The sequence below is a fragment of the Parus major genome, chromosome 28 (genome assembly GCF_001522545.3).
Source record: "Parus major isolate Abel chromosome 28, Parus_major1.1, whole genome shotgun sequence".
In the NCBI taxonomy this organism is placed as follows: Eukaryota; Metazoa; Chordata; class Aves; order Passeriformes; family Paridae; genus Parus; species Parus major.
Genome location: NC_031797.1, coordinates 4,671,498 through 4,687,453, shown reverse-complemented (window position 1 = coordinate 4,687,453; position 15,956 = coordinate 4,671,498). Strand labels below are relative to the sequence as shown.

Sequence of the window (15,956 nt, the reverse complement as noted above, 5' to 3'; positions counted from 1 at the left end):
CCCCATCCCTGTCCCATCCCTGTCCCATCCCTGTCCCATCCCTGTCCCCAGCCCTGTCCCAGCCCATCCCTGTCCCCATCCCTGTCCCCAGCCCTGTCCCAGCCCATCCCTGTCCCCATCCCTGTCCCCATCCCTGTCCCCATCCCTGTCCCCATCCCTGTTTCCATCCCTGTCCCCATCCCTGTCCCCAGCAGTGCTGAGGTAAATGCAGGGTCATCATGTACTCAGTGAGTAGCCAACAGTGATGTTAGCTGAGAGCCTGAGAGGTTTCTGTACATTCCTACAACAAAGTGGAGCCAGTCTCAAGCCCTTTGAAGCCAAGAGCCACAGAGACTCTGCAAAGAGCCAGCTGGACTGGGCTGCTCAAAGGACACCCCACCTAAAGTACCCCCAGCCCTTCTCAGTGTCCTGGAATTTGAGATAGACCAAGAAGTTTCCTGCTGGGAACTGTCTTCCTTGACTCAGGTCCTTTTCCCACGGGCAGTGCAGGTGTTTGGGGTTTTGCAGTCATTTCACTCATTTTCTTTGTTTTCTTTGCAGAAGGTACACCGATCCGAGGTAAGACACCCCCAGCTCACTCACTCACCCACTCTCCAAACACTTCTCTCCACACAGATCCCGTTTCATTGCCCTGTGCTCAGTACAGATTTGTATTGTTGTTATGTTTTCTCGTCCTGCTTCACCTCTGAATATTTCTTTTTTATACCTGTCTTTATTTTATCTATGGTTATAATGTCCTTTTTTGTTTGCTGGGTGCACTTGGTAATACTGATATTGTTATTTTAATAACGTCTCCGGCTGCGCTGCCTCAGATTTATGGCAGAGTTTTAAGAGCTAATCTCTCCAGGACTATGAAGGACTGAAGTTTATCTCAAGCATTAAATGCTATCAAAGCTTGGTAAATACTTAGGACTTTCTCTTGATTGGTGCAAAGTGCTCCCAAGCTGCTGATGGTGATGAGAGTTTTCCAGTCCTTTGCTCAGGCAGATCTTCAGCACTTACCATCTCAGAGTACTCATTTGTTTGGCTCCAGAGCCTCTTTCCACTTCCTCCCCACTCTCTTACCCTTAGGTTTCTCTGGGAAAGATCTGTGGTAAGTAGCTTCTGCACTGTCTCTTTAATGGAGTCAAAAATTGACCTCAAGCTGAAAGGCAGGAGGAACTGGGTGTGCACCCCTTGGAAAACCCTGCTTTGGTTTTATCTCCACTGGCACATTTAAAATTCCATCATTTTCTGCTGGTAAAAGCAACAGGAGGTGCTGTAGGTGAGATTTACGTTTTCACACTTCATCTCTGTTGGCTCCTGACAGGTGCTGAACACTCCTCACCCTCTCTGCAGCCTCATTTCTGCATTGCCTTGACCAGCAGGGGTGAGGAGTGGGCAGGGAGGGAGGGGTGAGTCCCTATTCCCCAGGGAATGCTGCCCACTGCAGTCCTTGGTTCCCTTCCTGCTCTGGAGCGGGGCTTCATCTCCCCTGGGTTCTCCCAGACCAGTGATGCTCGTGAGCAGCACAGAAAATGTATCTGGAACCAATGGGAAGAACCCACAGATTTGTCCAAATTATCAGAAATTTCTGGGGAAACTCAGCAGCCAGCTTTTCCACTCTCCAACAGCAGAGCTGGAGCTGTAATTCCATATGAAATATGCTCAGCTGGGTGCTCAGTGGGAAGCTCCAGCCAGTTTGGGTTTTAACTCCTGTTGTGCTGAAATACCCGCAGATTCTTTTGGAATGGATTTTGTTTGGTTTACTGGCCTGGGTGGGGGTTTTTTGGGGTTTCATTTCCTCTGTTGTGCCTTTAGGAGCTCCCAGGCACAGGGGATGCTGTGGGGAATTGCACTCACACCCCAGCCCTGTCCCAAATCCTCTCCCAGCCCCACGTCCCCCACCAGCATCGTTCCCACGCAGGGAACGTGAGCTCTGGGTCCTCTGTGAACACACTGCTTTTTCCTCCCTGAAAAGGCTGTATCTGCAACCAACAATGATCTCATTTGCACTCCTCTCACTTAAGATTTTATCAATACTATTACACTGAGCTGGAATTGTTTGGTTTTCATATATAGGTGGGGTTTTTTTCCAGAGATGGGAGTTAAGAATCTTACCACATGTGAGCTCTGTCCATATCTGTAGTGTAATCATGTACTCCTAATACATAAAACATTTGAGAGCCTGTTGAATTATTTATGTAGTATGTATTTTAACTGGAGTTTTGCAGGGATGAAGCCTTCTGAGGTAAATGAGGCAATTTTCTTCCATGTAGTTCCATGCTGCATCTCTCTGCATATTTGCTGACAGGAATCTTTAGTTTGGGCTCTGGGTATATTCTTGTAGCCTGCAATAATACACAAGTTTAAGAAAAACCTTAATCCTTTTGGCCCAGATGATGTAAACCATGCAGGCAATTTTGAAGTTCCAATGCAGCATTTATAGGGTTTTCCCTGGGGAATATTTACTATCAGTAAGGTGCTTTTCACAGGGGTTCTTATCTCCCCTAGACTTCCTGAGGAGCAGGTATCGGCACAAAACAAAGGCAGCGGTGATGGAAATTCCCCAGGCAGTGGGTGACAAAGCCTTTCACTTTTATGGTCACCGCTTCAAATTGAGCAGGGGAAAGTCAACTTCGTGCTGATGGATTTCTGGGGATCACAGTAATATGGATTATTGAGGCTGATTTCGGGAGTTCTGGTGCAGAACGCCTGCATTGCAGAAGCCACAAAACTCGGTGCTTTTGCTGAAGAGTTCAGGACAAAGAGCAGCAGGGGCTGGAGAGGGGGGATTGGATTTTCCGATGGCGGCGGGTGAGAGCGAGCCCGGGGGGAAGCCCAGAAGCAGAGCCGTGACCAATGTGTGTGTGCTGCCGTGTCTTGTCCCCTCACAGGTGGGCTGCAGATCGAGAGCAGCGAGGAGACGGACCAGGGCAAGTACGAGTGCGTGGCCAGCAACAGCGCCGGGGTGCGCTACTCGTCCCCCGCTAACCTTTACGTGAGAGGTAGGGAGCACAGCGGCTCACTGCACACACCCTTCTCCGGGCTCCTCCGGGCTCCTCCGGGCTCCTCCGGGCTCCTCCGGGCTCCTCCCGGCTCCTCCGGGCCCCTGGCACCCCTCCCGGGCAGCTGGGGCGGCACAGGGGTCCCGGAGCCCCCCGAGCCCCCCGAGCCGCCGAGCGCGACCAGGGCAGCGCACCCCAAAGCTGCCGGGGCAAATCCCCCCGGCCGCTCCTCTAGAGACCACGATTCCCTTTGTCCCAAAGCATCCCTGCTCTCTGGAGCCGGCTGGATGAGCTCTGCTGCTGGGGTGGAGAGGAGGGGAGTGCCCTGGATCCCCCCAGACTGCATTGGCACTGCTCCCCTCGGTCCCAGCTGCTTTTCCCTGTGCCAGCAGTAATTTGTCCCCGGTTCCTTGGGCACAAACGCTGGGCACGGAGCTGGGGCCACCAGCAGCCATCCCTGCCTCAGTGGCAGCCCCTTCACCCCACATCAGGGAACAAATGACATCCATGCCCCTCGATGTTCTCCCACCCCAGCGGCCAACAGCCTCTCCACTCTCTCTTATTTTGTTCTCTATGACCTGTAATATTTTGTGTGTAGCTTTGGCTTAACATCTTTCCACAGCAGAAGCCCTTTTGGTAATAAGAGAGCAGGGCTGGTCCTTCTCAATTTGGAAAAAAAGAAAAAAAAAAACCCAAAAAACCATTGGGAGGAAAAAAGAGAAGTTACATCCCAGCAAACTGTTCCCATTTCCATCCCATCGACAGAGGAGGCGCCTCCCACCTACACCCCCGTTAATCTGCAGTCCAATGCAGAGCCATGCTCCTGTGTGCACTCCTTTCTCTCTCTCTTTCTCTCTCTCTCGTGTCTCACGCTCACTAAATCACATGCACATGGAGAGAAGGCTTTTAATAATTTAATGTTTCCAAGCTAAATTTTTAAATAGCCTTTTGTGGCCAGCTGGAAAATTGCGTTTGAAATTTGCCCTGTCGCCTGGGCCCCGAAATTCCATTTTTGGGAACGTAAATCTGGATCCGATACTAATTCAGGGCTGAATCCATTGCAGACAGCTTAGCTGGAATGGTTTGGGTTCTTTTTTTAAAAAAAAAAAAATCTAAAAAGAAAAGAAACAGGAAAAAATGTGGGGTTTTTTCATTATTGTTTTGTTTATAAATTTCCTCTACTTTTCTGGCCACTCGGAAAGTACCTAGGAGACAAAGGTTGTAACTGGTGTTGTCTCCACACCTGGATGAGAGGGCTCCAGGTGACAGCCCCGTTCCTACCCCAGTTAGCCCCGTGTGTACTGGGCCTGCAAACCAGCACTAACCTGCCGAGGGCGTGCAGAAAACAGCGGTGCCAGCTCGGCCTGTGCTTTGGGTGTTTTTCATGCTGTTTAATTCCTTGTTTCTTGTGTGTTAATATCGTGGAAAGGTAACAAAATTCTGAAATGGATTTGCTTTGGTGGGAGGGAGAGTTCATGCACATTTTTCTTCCCGTTTTTTGTTTTAAAAGAGTCTCCAGCACTCTTGTGTTTCCAATTGACTTGTTTCTCCCATAACATGCTTGTCTCTATAGACCACCTGGGATAGGAGTTGTAAGTTTGAACATTGCAAGGAAATGGTTTGGTTTGGTTTTGCTTTTCTTTTCCTTCTTCTAATTATTTCTTTTTTCCTTATTCAGTCCCATGGTGGAGTGAGAGTGAGCAGGGCTGGGTGTGGGGCTGGGGGGATTGCGGGGACGGGTCCCGGCCGGGGCCGCTCTGCCCGGGCGGGCTCCGCTCCCCTTCTCCGAGGAGCAGAGGGGCTGCAGGGAGGGACAATCCTGCCTGGGCTCAGCACCCCTCTGGGGGCTGATTCTGAGCTAGGATTGCTCCAGCCTGGCCTCCCTGCCGAGCTTGGTCGGGCTTCGAGGGATGGGAGGGGGAGCGCTAGGAAGGCAGGAAAGAGGGTCGTTACTATCTTCATTTTTTTTCCTTTCTTTTTATTTTGGTTAAGAGAAAAAAAAAATCAATCAATTTGCAGCTGACAGCCTTGAGAAGGCCTTTTTTTACTCTCTCTGTGTTTCCCCTATTTTTCTCTTCTCCTCATGTCATTGTGTTCCGCATCAAACCCCCTTAACATCCCTCAGAGCTACGAGAAGGTTGGTGTGGTTTTTTTCTTTTTTACTTTCTTTACCCACATTTTTACATTCGTAAGAGAAAAAAAAAAAAAAAATGAAAAACAATTTTAAAAAATGAAAAGAGAAAAAGCAAGAAATCTTTAAGATGAGCGAGACCCGCGCGTTCCCGGGTCTCACGGAGATGAGTTGAGTTGCATTGTGGGCCTCTCTATGCATCCTTTGGTAATGTTGCTGAGTTCTTGCACTTTTTTGTCGTCATGGTTACCTTGCCGTTTGGACATTGGGCCTGATGCATGATAGGAGAATGTAACAATCTTCTTTGCATGCCACTTTTTAAATTAATTATGAATTATTTTTTCGATATATAAATATGTATAGTTTCTTTTCGTTATACAATTCTGGTTTCTTTGAAGTGGATTTACTCTTACTTTCCAAATTTTTGGTTCTGTTGGGTTTTTTGCTTTCTCTTGATTTCCTGTTTCTGTTTTGATTGGTTATGCTGTGCTGTAGTTTATTCCAAACGCATTGTGAGAAGCCAGTGTTCCTGCCCACCCGGTGGTAACTGAACTCCTCAATCCCTCCAGGAGGAAAGGAGTCACACAGCTCTAACGCCTGTCCATGGAAGCCCTGCTATTTGGGACAAGCCTTTGTTTTGGGGGAGGGAGGGATCTGGGAAGTGGAAAAGATGGTGAGAACCCAGGGGGTCATTCCAAGAGTTAGAGCAGACCCTGGGTCACATTATTGCTCATTTATTTCTTGAGGTGTGGCTCTTGTTCCACCTCCTGCACACAAAGAAAAGCCCTGACCCTGCTCCGAGGCTTCCCCAGCCACGGGAGCTCGCTCACTGGTCACTGCCCAGTTCCCTCCAGTACCAGCAGGAGCAGGGGGCTGCCAGCCCAGCGTGGCACTGACAGAGCTCCCTGCTGTTCCCAAACCCCACGCTCTTCTCTCCTGGAGCACCCACGAGTGCACGGGGAGCCCGTGGCCAGGCCGTGCCCCAGCTCCGGGCACAGTCCCCTGGAGGAGGTGTCCCCTCGTCCTGGGAGCGCTGGGAGGGAAGGGCAGGGGGCAGCTGCCTCCTGGCTCTGCCTGTCCCCATTGTCCCTTCCTGGGACACATCCTGTGCTGCCTGGTGCAGCGCCTCGAAACCCAGCCAGGCACAGCCTCCTTCTAAGGGAGCGTGTGAGGAGAATGCAGCTGTGCAGGCATGCAGCAGTGCTGGGGCACATCTGGCAGCTGCAGCCATTGCAAACAGCAACCAGCAATCTGGCCAGTGACATTGGAGCTGAAAATGCCTCTTTTCCCTCTTCTCATCTCCCTGTTTGTCCCCAAGAAGCTCCTGCTGCCTCCCATGTGTGCATCCCGAGCGGGTGAGGCACATGGGAGAGTGCACAGGGGGTTTGCAGTGTGTCAGTGGTCCCAGTGGTGCTTGGTGCTTTCCCTGTGCAGAACTGAATGCCAGCCCTGTCCCTGGCTCTGCCTTTCCCTCTGCCCGCAGCCCCCACCTCTCGATCAGCTACCAAAGGAGTGGCTTTCCTAGGGCACAGGTATTAAAGCTGTGTGATTTTTGAGAAATCCAGTGCAGTATTGACACAGTATCTGTCTCTCTCTTTCTCTCTCTCTCTCTTTCTCTCTGTCTGTCCTTCTCTTTTTTCTTAAAATGCTGAGATTTCAGTGCTCGGACCCTCAGTGCTGGTATTCTCCCCTCCCCTTCCGAGTCCCCCTCCCCGCAGGTACCAGGGTACCACTCCCAAATGCTGCGCTCTTGGTGATTCTCTGGGAAGAGACCAGCTGTGGCTCTTCTGACTTTGATGCTAACAATAGCCAAAAACATCCCCCAGTCCCGAGGCTCTTTTTAAAGAAAAGAAAAAGAAAAACTGCTTGTTCTATTAAAAAAAAAGGAAATAGCATTTGAAACGAGGTTTTCCCATTCCCACCTCCCTCCTGCCTAGGACTAAAAGGTGATAATCACTCCTAATTACAGGATTTTCCTCCATGACTAGGAGTTTGAGTTTCAGGATTTAGGTGCAATTAAAAAGGGATTTATACACCATTATTTTTTATTTGTTTATTTTCTCTTTTATAAAGTATTTCTAACGTGGCCAAAGTGCACTGCTGCTGCTAAGAATCTCTTGTGATCTGAGAAGGCTTGAAGATTAAATTCTTCCTTAAGAGCCAATAAAAATAATATTAATGATAACGATATCCACAGCAATAAACTAAAGCTAGATGGGATGTAATGATGCTGGAATGACACCGGGTGAGGAAACAGAGACTTGATACCTGGCTAGAAGAGTTTGTGTGGCTTGCTAAAGCTCCTGTCTCTGAGCAGCCTGCTCTAGTGGAAGGTGTCCTGTGAGAACAGGATGGGCTTTAAGGTCCTTCCAACCCAAACCATGGGCATGGTCCTGAAATCATTGGTGAGGGGTTTGCCTCGTGTGTTACTGCAGGTCAGATCATGCCATGGCCCAAAATAACAGAGTGCTAACAGAGGATGCCCAAGGTCAGAGGCAGAAGTCTCTTTCTGGAGACCACAAAAGCAGGTCAGAAGCAGGTAAGGTGACCCCTGCCACCACCCCAGAGTGTGGCAGTTTAGGCTGGGCCACCCATCCAGGGTTCCCCTGTGGTCAGTGCAGAGATGGACACAGTTTTAGGGGCAAGTCAGCACCTCGGTGGGAATCCTGGTTTTTCTGGGAGCCACACAGCTCACCTGGCTTTCAAAAGTCTCCTTGGATGCTTCTCTGCAACCCTAGGGACACAGATGCCATTAAACTTGTGGCCCACAGTAACTGCAGGAAAGGATGGATTTAAAATCCTGCAAATCAAGAGCTCTCTGCCCATGGTGGTGTTTGAGAGGCTGCCCCATCCCTGGCACCGTGTCCAGGGCCAGGCTGGACAGGGCTGGGAGCAGCCTGGGACAGTGGAAGGTGTCCCTGCCATGGCAGGGCTGGCACTGGATGGGCTTTAAGGTCCCTTCCAGCCCAGAGCACTCTGGTGTTTCTGTCTGGGGGGGCTCAGCCATGTCCCCTCTGCCAGGTCAGTGTCCCCTCAGCCAGGTCAGTGTCCCCTCAGCCAGGACCTGTGTCCCCTCAGCCAGGACCTGTGTCCCCTCAGCCAGGACCTGTGTCCCCTCAGCCAGGTCAGTGTCCCCTCTGCCAGGTCAGTGTCCCCTCTGCCAGGTCAGTGTCCCCTCTGCCAGGACCTGTGTCCCCTCAGCCAGGTCAGTGTCCCCTCAGCCAGGACCTGTGTCCCCTCTGCCAGGTCAGTGTCCCCTCTGCCAGGTCAGTGTCCCCTCTGCCAGGTCAGTGTCCCCTCAGCCAGGTCAGTGTCCCCTCTGCCAGGACCTGTGTCCCCTCAGCCAGGTCAGTGTCCCCTCTGCCAGGACCTGTGGCCAGAGCTGGTTTTCCCCCTGGAAATGGAGCACTTTGCAGCTCTCCTGTCAATTTGTGAAGCTGCAGGCAGCCACGTGGATTGCTGTGCTGTGGTGGCAGAGTGCAGCTGCTGGCTGTGTGTGTAAGGACCTGGTGTCCCTGTGCTCCTCCGTGTCCCCGAGGGAAGGAGGGATGAGCTGTGTGGGCTGTGCTTCAGATCCCCGAGCGTGCAGAGCTGCTGCTGCTGCTGCAGGACACCTTGGCATGGCTGAATTTAGCAGAATTAGGAATTGTCCCCTGTTCACACAGTGGGGCCCTGTTAGGAGGTCCAAGAGGCAGCAGTTGGGATGCTGCAGGGATAATCCTTCCTGCTCTTGGCTCCAGCTTCTTGTGGCTCTGCTCTTTTGCAGCCCAGGGAGCTGTAAATGGCTCAGCAGGCATTTAAAGCAGCCCAGTGCCTGCTCGGGCCCTGCCTTTGCTGCTTGTCACCAGCAGCACAAGCTTTGTCACCCCAAGGCAGGTTCTGCAGCCCAGCTCCTGCTGAGAACATTCCCAGGAGCTCCCAAGGCTCTCTGGAAAACCTCAGCTCACTGAGAGACCAAAGATGAAACCAGGCCAGGGCAAAACATGGAAGAGCTGAACTAGGGGAAATCAATTAAAATAAAACCCACAGAAAGGGCAGGGCCAGTGTGCCGAGCACCTCAGGAAATAAAGCTTCAAAATAGGTTAAAATGTGACTAATTTAAGCAATAATTTAGCCTGTAGCCTGGGTTAAGTTTGGCACATGAGTAATTTGACCATCAGACCAGAGCTGCTGGTTGGTTCCAGGTGGAACCATTGCTGAGCTTTTCCCTTTCAATCCCATTTAGAGGTTGAAGGAAATAATTCCACATGCACTAGAGATTTAACAAATAGCCACAAGGTCAAAGCAGTCATTGGTATTTTAAACTGTAGGAATTTTAATGCCTTTTTAGACTAGATGGATAAATTCTTTAATGGAGAAGGAGGGAGGCAGAACCACCACTGGGTTGTACAGCTGCCTCTGCAGTGCCCAGTTTCCAGGTGCTAAAATCGAGGGATGGAGAGTTCTGGGATGGTTTTTAAGGGTTATTTTAGCACCTCTGCGGGTGGGGGAGCGCCCTGTCCATGTTTGGGGTGTCCTCAGCTCTGAAATTCTAGTTCCAAACCAAACAAAGCAAACAAAAACTTCACTGTGTTTCTGCAGAAGGATTTCTCAAGGGTATCAGGAAATGGAAATGGATACAAAAAGCCACCCCCAAAAAAAAACCAATCAAAAAAAATCCAAACTGTGTATATATCTATGTATATACATGACTATCTCTCTATAGAGGGCACTTTGCAGGAACACTGTGCTGTACTGATCTCGAAATCTCTGCCTGCCTGTGTCTCTTACACCTTTTGCATCGCTGTTCTCTTTGTTTTAGGGGAAAAAATTAGATTACACCTTGTCAAATTAAAATAACAAAAACTAAAACAGTCAAGTCTGTATTTAAAATTACAGAGCTGCTTGAAAAACAATTGGATTCTGATTATTTTCTGTTCAATCCTGTAAAAAACAACAGGAAAAAAAAAAAAAAAGAACTGCAAAAGACCAGAGATGTTCAGCCAGCCTGTCGCTGTCGCTCAGCTAATGCGGTTTTTTAAGTGAAGAGTAACAATTATTGGGAAGGTAATGGATTTCCTCCAGACCAAATCCAAGCCTTGGTCTCATTCTTTATTTATCTACCTATTTCCGTATTTATTTCATTCTCCACGAAGGAAATGAGGAAGGAGATGGGCAGCAGGAGGGAAGCTTCTCGTCCCGTGGAGGGCGGAGGTCGGGAATCCAGAATTGGAATGGGAGAGGGAGGAGGCAGAGGCGGCTGCACGGACATGCAGGGGCAGGGACAGACCACATTTGGGAGGGAGGACAGGTGTAATCTAAGCTTCACTAATAATGTAGAGGCTGCACATTATTTTGGCACCCTTTCCCCTACCCCTCCTCATTTTGGAGCAAGACGGAATGACTCCTGTCTCCCCAAAATGGCCAATAATGTCCGCCTTCTCACCTCATTTGGAGCAGCAGCTTGCTGAGTGTCAAAATGTTTAATACCATTTGGTTTTGTTTGGTGCTTTCAACCAGCCACTTCACTTTCTTTTGTTTCCTTTTTCAATTAATTTCTTCTTTAAGGTATAAGATGCATTTCTCTTTGAGTTGGTTTAATGTGAATCGGGGTTTGAAGTGACATGTTCTTGTCCAGGACATTCTCCTTTCCCCACCTTGCTCCTCCTCCAACGTTTTTTCTCTCTGAGGGAATCTGGAAGGGGCTTTAAAAGAGCAGCTGGTGGGGTTCCTCAGCACAAACTGCTTGGTCTCAGGTTTCTCTCATTAGCAGCATCATGGGAACACATTTTAAGGATGGATTCTGGTGTTGCAAAAGTCAACCCTGGATCTCACAGTGTCTCTTCCAATCAGGTCTGTAAATCTTGCAAAAACACCTCTCACCCTGAGTGGTGGTGGGGAACCTGAGTTGTGCTGATGGGGACCAAAAAAGCCAAAAATGCCACTCACAGAACACAAACTGGGTCAACCTCTGCCTCCGTGAGCAGCAACAAAACCAATTGGCTTCCGAAGGGTGTGAAAAGTTATGGATCTGTTCTGTTTCTAAAAAAGCACAATTTGGGATGTGAATTTGCAGTGTGAAATGCTTATCCAACAATTAAACAGACTCATAACTAACTGCACTTCAACTTTTCTGTGCCTCTGAAATGGCTTCTTTGCATTGAAATAATTTAATTGTATCCCAAACATCCAGCTCCAGTCCTGGAATCTGATTCTACCCGTAACAAGCTGTATCCTTGTTTGAAAAAAAGCTCCTGAGAGTTTTTTGGCCATGGACAATGTCTGTTTGTGTGTGCCTGCTTGTGTGTGTCCGTCGGGAGCTGTTGCACATGGAGCATGCACATCCGTGTACGCATGCAGGGTCTGGCAAAGCTGTCCTGGAACCAAACACCCCTGGAACTCAGGGAAAGTCCTTCTTGTATCAGAAACTGGGAAAAGTATTATTAGACAAGTGTCTGTGAAGCAGAGTCCTGGCTGCCCCATCCCAATGTTTCCTTTCCAGAGAGGGCAGTTCTGTTCTTCCCAATCCTTTGAAAGTGTTGAATAGCAAAATGGAAAGAATCTCTACACCTGATTTTCTTCTCGTAAAATTCCCCTCCTTCAGCTGCTGTGGAGCTGGACCCAGAGCTGAAATTGGTCTCGATTCCATCTCCAGCTTCCTTTCTGCCACAGCTCTCCTCCTCCTGGGCCTTGACCTAAAGGCTGACCCAGAGATTCTCAGCTTGACGAATTCCCTGTCTCCAGCCAAATGCAAATGTTGTCACAATTAAAATAAACAGCAGCCTGATGGCTCTGGGTAGCCAGAGATGAACCCTGTACCTGTTGTGGTTGTCACAGCACTGAGCCTTCGCAGGGCTGTATCCAGGGGACTCTCTGAGGTCCCCAACACTCAATTGGAGTTCTCTTCCCCTCCTAGCTCAGTGTGTGGATGCTGGTATAACTGTGCACACAGGAGAATCCATTTTTTTTTAAACCAGGATGCACCAAGGGAGTGCTGCTGCCTGTTCTGGGCTTGTACCAGCCCCAATCCAAATTCTCTGTCCTCGTGGAACGGGCGGTGCTGAGGGCTGGTGCTGGGGCTTCCCTTGGAGGGTGACAAATGCCACAGCCCCAAGCAGGGATCCCTGAGAGCCCAGGGCTGACTGGCACCCCTGGGAGCTGGCAGGAGGAGGGAAGGGCTGCTCTGCACTTTTGGGAACGTGCTCTGCACAGCCCCTGAGCTTGTGTTTTGTGAGTGGATTTCTCCTTCCCTGCCCAAAACCACAGCCAGGAACAGTCGGTTCCCTTCAGACTCCGATTCTCAGCACTCCGCCCTACATCAGATGATGCTTTTCAGTTATTGAATTCTGGTTTGTTCTTTCTTTTTCTTTTCTTTTCTTTGTTTCTTTTTTTCCCTTTATCTTTCAGTTGGGTTTCCTTTCTTTGCGATTAGCTTGGTTTGGATTGTCTTGTTCTGTTCCCATGACAACTCAGTGTTTGCATCCCACCTGCCGTTGTTTGTTGCTGTTGATGCTGTTTGCTGACCGGATCTTGTCCGGGTGTGTCTCCCCATTCCTCCTCACCTTTCCCACCTTGCCTCCCCTCTCCAGGTCACATACCAGCCCCCCCCAGAAGAGTCATCCCCACCCCAGATCTGTCTGCATGTTGACCCCACTTGTTTCTTTCCGAGTTCTCTCCATCTTGTCTCCGACTGTGACGGGTGTGGTTTCCACCTGGCTCCATTTTCTGAAGTGTGGTACCTCTGGAAGCAGTGGGAAGCAGGATGGAGTAGGGAACAGGGCTGTGCCCCTGTGCCTGGGGCTGAGTGTTCTCCATAGGGGCAGGAGGAGGGAGCAAGGAGCAGGCTGCCCGATCCTTTGAACCAGTGCTGGTGCCTGAGGTGGAACAAACACTGTGCTACCCCCTACACCTTTGTGCAGGTAGAAATCACCTTCTAGTGTCAGTGGCCAGGTGAGTTTGCAGCCCCTCCCTCCACATCCCCATCCTTCTCCCAGCTGAGGGCATGCCCCCGTTGTCTCTGCGGATCTGTGCATGCAGGAGTTCCCCTTTGCCACCTCGCAGCTCCTACTGCCACCAGTCTGGAAGTCTTCTCTTCCTTGCCTCCCTGTGCCAGTTCCTGGCTACTGGTTCCCACAGAAAAGGGTCTGACAGCCCAAAGGGGAGGGCAGTCCTTGCTGTGACCGTGTCCCTTTGTCACCTTGCAGGATGATGCAGGGGCTGCTGTTGACTTTTGTTTGCCAAAGCCCCAGAAAACAGCAAACAGCCTCATCCTCTCCTGGCAGTGCCCTTCCCCTTGGAAAAGATCCACAGAGCTGCAAGATAAACACTAGCAAGCCCCAAGACAGTTCCAGGGGACGTCTGAAGGCACTGGGAGGGACAATGGCAGGCTCAGCTCCGCTGTGCTTTGCTCTGCTTTGGAATGAGGCAACGGCACCGACTTTGGAGAGGTTGTGCAGGGGTTACCTGGGAGCAGACAGCAGGAACAGGGAGCTCACAGCCCCCCAGTGCTCCAGACCCTCCTGTCCCCTCTCCCACCCTGCCTGCAGCAGTTCCTGCATGGCTGTCCCTGAAGCTGGAGGAATCCTGCACCCTGCTCCCCTGCAGCTGCTGCAGTTCCTGCATTTTCCCCGGTTCCTGTATCCTTTTGTCTCTCTTGTGGGATGAGACCCTGCCCTCAGCCCCCTCCCTAGGCCCTCCCTGATCCACATACCTTCTCCTTTGTCCATTCCCCTGCTTTCCCCCTCTAAGGAAGGGCACCCACCATCCCTCCAGCCAGCCCAGCTAGCTCAGAAAATGGAGCCAAGGAAACCACAGCCTCCCCTTTGCGTCCATGTTCTTCCTGTGTAAGGTCTGGAAGCTGCATCCACCTCTCTGCTAAGGAGATGCACAGAACATGTCACTGTTTTCTCAACGTTAAAAGTTTCATTACCTTGTTTTTCTTATTAATTCTATTCTATTTATTATTCCGCCAGGGCTGAGATGTGACAATGTGAGCCACCACATTGAGTCACATCAGCTAGAAAAAGTATGCAGCATTAAAGTGGGTTTCCCCCTCCCCTCCCTCTCTCTCTCTTCTTTCTCCTTTCCCCTCTTGTTCTCCTTCTCCTGGTCTTCCTTCCTTTCTCTGTCGCTCACTTTCTATCCAGTATCCATGTGGGCATTTGCTGCTGCCCAGAAATTATATTTCTCTGCATTTTCCTCTCTCTTTCTCTCTTTCTCTCTCTCTCTCTCTCTCTCTCTCTTTTTTACCTATTTTGCATGATGTTTGTGACTCTGAGAGCTGCATCTATCGATGGAACCGTGTCAGATCTAAAAGAGGCTTCGTTAGGGTTTCTATACCCGAAAACCACAAAAATTTCATTAGAGTTTCTCATCTTTTCCACACTCTGTCTCGCTCCAGGGGGGCTGTGTTCCCCTGGACGCTTCTCACACGCAGACACCAACCAAATTCTGTCCCTCTCCGGGGACTCCCTCTCCTCCCTCGTTTATCCTCCTGCCTTCCACGTCTCAAGTGGAGCGGCTGCAATTTGGGGATGTGCTACTTCTCTCTTTGTTGGGTTCTCTGGGTCCAACAAGGCAAAACGTTGAGAAGTTTCCATCTCCATCCCAACCTTCTCCTGGCCCCCCACCCCACCTCTGCAGCAGCCCCGGGTGGGAGGGGGCCCCTCTCCGGAGGGGAGCCCTGGACCACGGCGGGTGGTGGTGGAGAAGGGGAGCCGGGACTGCGAGAGGGAGGAGCAGGTTCCCGGGGTGAGGAGCGGGGAGCTGGGGGCCCCAGCGGCCACAGAGGAGAAGTTTGGGCGCTCGCCATGCCAGCTCTTGCCAGTAAAGATGAGAAATTGCTAATAAATTTTTGTGTATTTATCTGTGCTGTGATGGGTCTAATCTTGATCAATGGAACCCTGTTGCTATGAAATATCGCTTTTATGTCTATATTCTATATATTGTTTGTGAAGTACAAATTTATTTGGAGTTTATTTTTTGGTTTTTGGTTTTTGATTTTTTAATTTCTTTGGTTTTTTGTTTTGTTTTTAATGAAGGAAGAAAGTAAATGATGACAAACCCCATCTATATTTAAATTATCTTTTACTCTTTTTTCTTTTTCTCCTTTCTTTTTCTTTCCTTTCTTTTTTTTTTTTTTTGTTTGTTTTTTTTTCCTGTTTGTTTTTTTGTTCGTTCGTTTGGTTTGGTTTGCTTTTCCGTTTTGTTTTTTTGTTACCTCTGTGCGTCTCGTCCACAGTTCGCCGTGTGGCCCCTCGCTTCTCCATCCTCCCTGTCAGCCATGAAATCATGCCCGGGGGCAACGTCAACATCACCTGCGTGGCCGTGGGGTCCCCCATGCCCTACGTGAAGTGGATGCAGGGAGCGGAGGACCTGACCCCCGAGGATGACATGCCCGTGGGCAGGAACGTCCTGGAGCTCACGGACGTCAAGGACTCCGCCAACTACACCTGCGTGGCCATGTCCAGCCTGGGAGTCATTGAGGCCGTTGCCCAGATCACGGTGAAATGTAAGGGAGTGGGAGCGGGGTCCTGACTGCACGTGTGGGAGCGGGCACGGCCAGAGCCCGGTGTCCCAGCATGAGGGAGGGGACAGCGGGCACGTGTCCTGCTCGTGCATGGGGCGATGCTGGGACGTGTCACCAGAGCGGGAATGTCCCGAGGTTTGCGCCTGTGTCATCGTGTGTCTGCATGGGGGGAGCCTGTGAGTGCCTGACCTGCACAGGGGACATGGTCCTGCATGTCCTGCTGCTCCTGCACGAGTGTGTGTGCATGGCTGGGACAGTCCTGCATGTCCTGCTGCTCCTGCACGAGTGTGTGCATGGCTGGGACAGTCCTGCATGTCCTGCTGCTCCTGCA

The 15,956-nt window shown here is 50.4% G+C and overlaps 1 protein-coding gene across 13 annotated transcripts in view; it reads left to right on the top strand.

Moving 5' to 3' along the window:
• Positions 1-15,956, top strand: part of PTPRS (protein tyrosine phosphatase receptor type S) — a 90,398-nt gene that overhangs the window by 30,845 nt on the left and 43,597 nt on the right. For 5 of the 13 annotated variants that reach the window (XM_015651586.2, XM_015651589.2, XM_015651583.2 and 2 more), the window contains exons 6-9: positions 541-558; positions 2,877-2,987; positions 5,113-5,124; positions 15,338-15,607. In XM_015651586.2, the coding sequence (XP_015507072.1) occupies positions 541-558; positions 2,877-2,987; positions 5,113-5,124; positions 15,338-15,607 (411 nt within the window). The remainder of the gene's footprint in view (positions 1-540; positions 559-2,876; positions 2,988-5,112; positions 5,125-15,337; positions 15,608-15,956) is intronic. The other 8 variants (XM_015651590.2, XM_015651588.2, XM_015651591.3 and 5 more) reach the window with 3 other exon arrangements.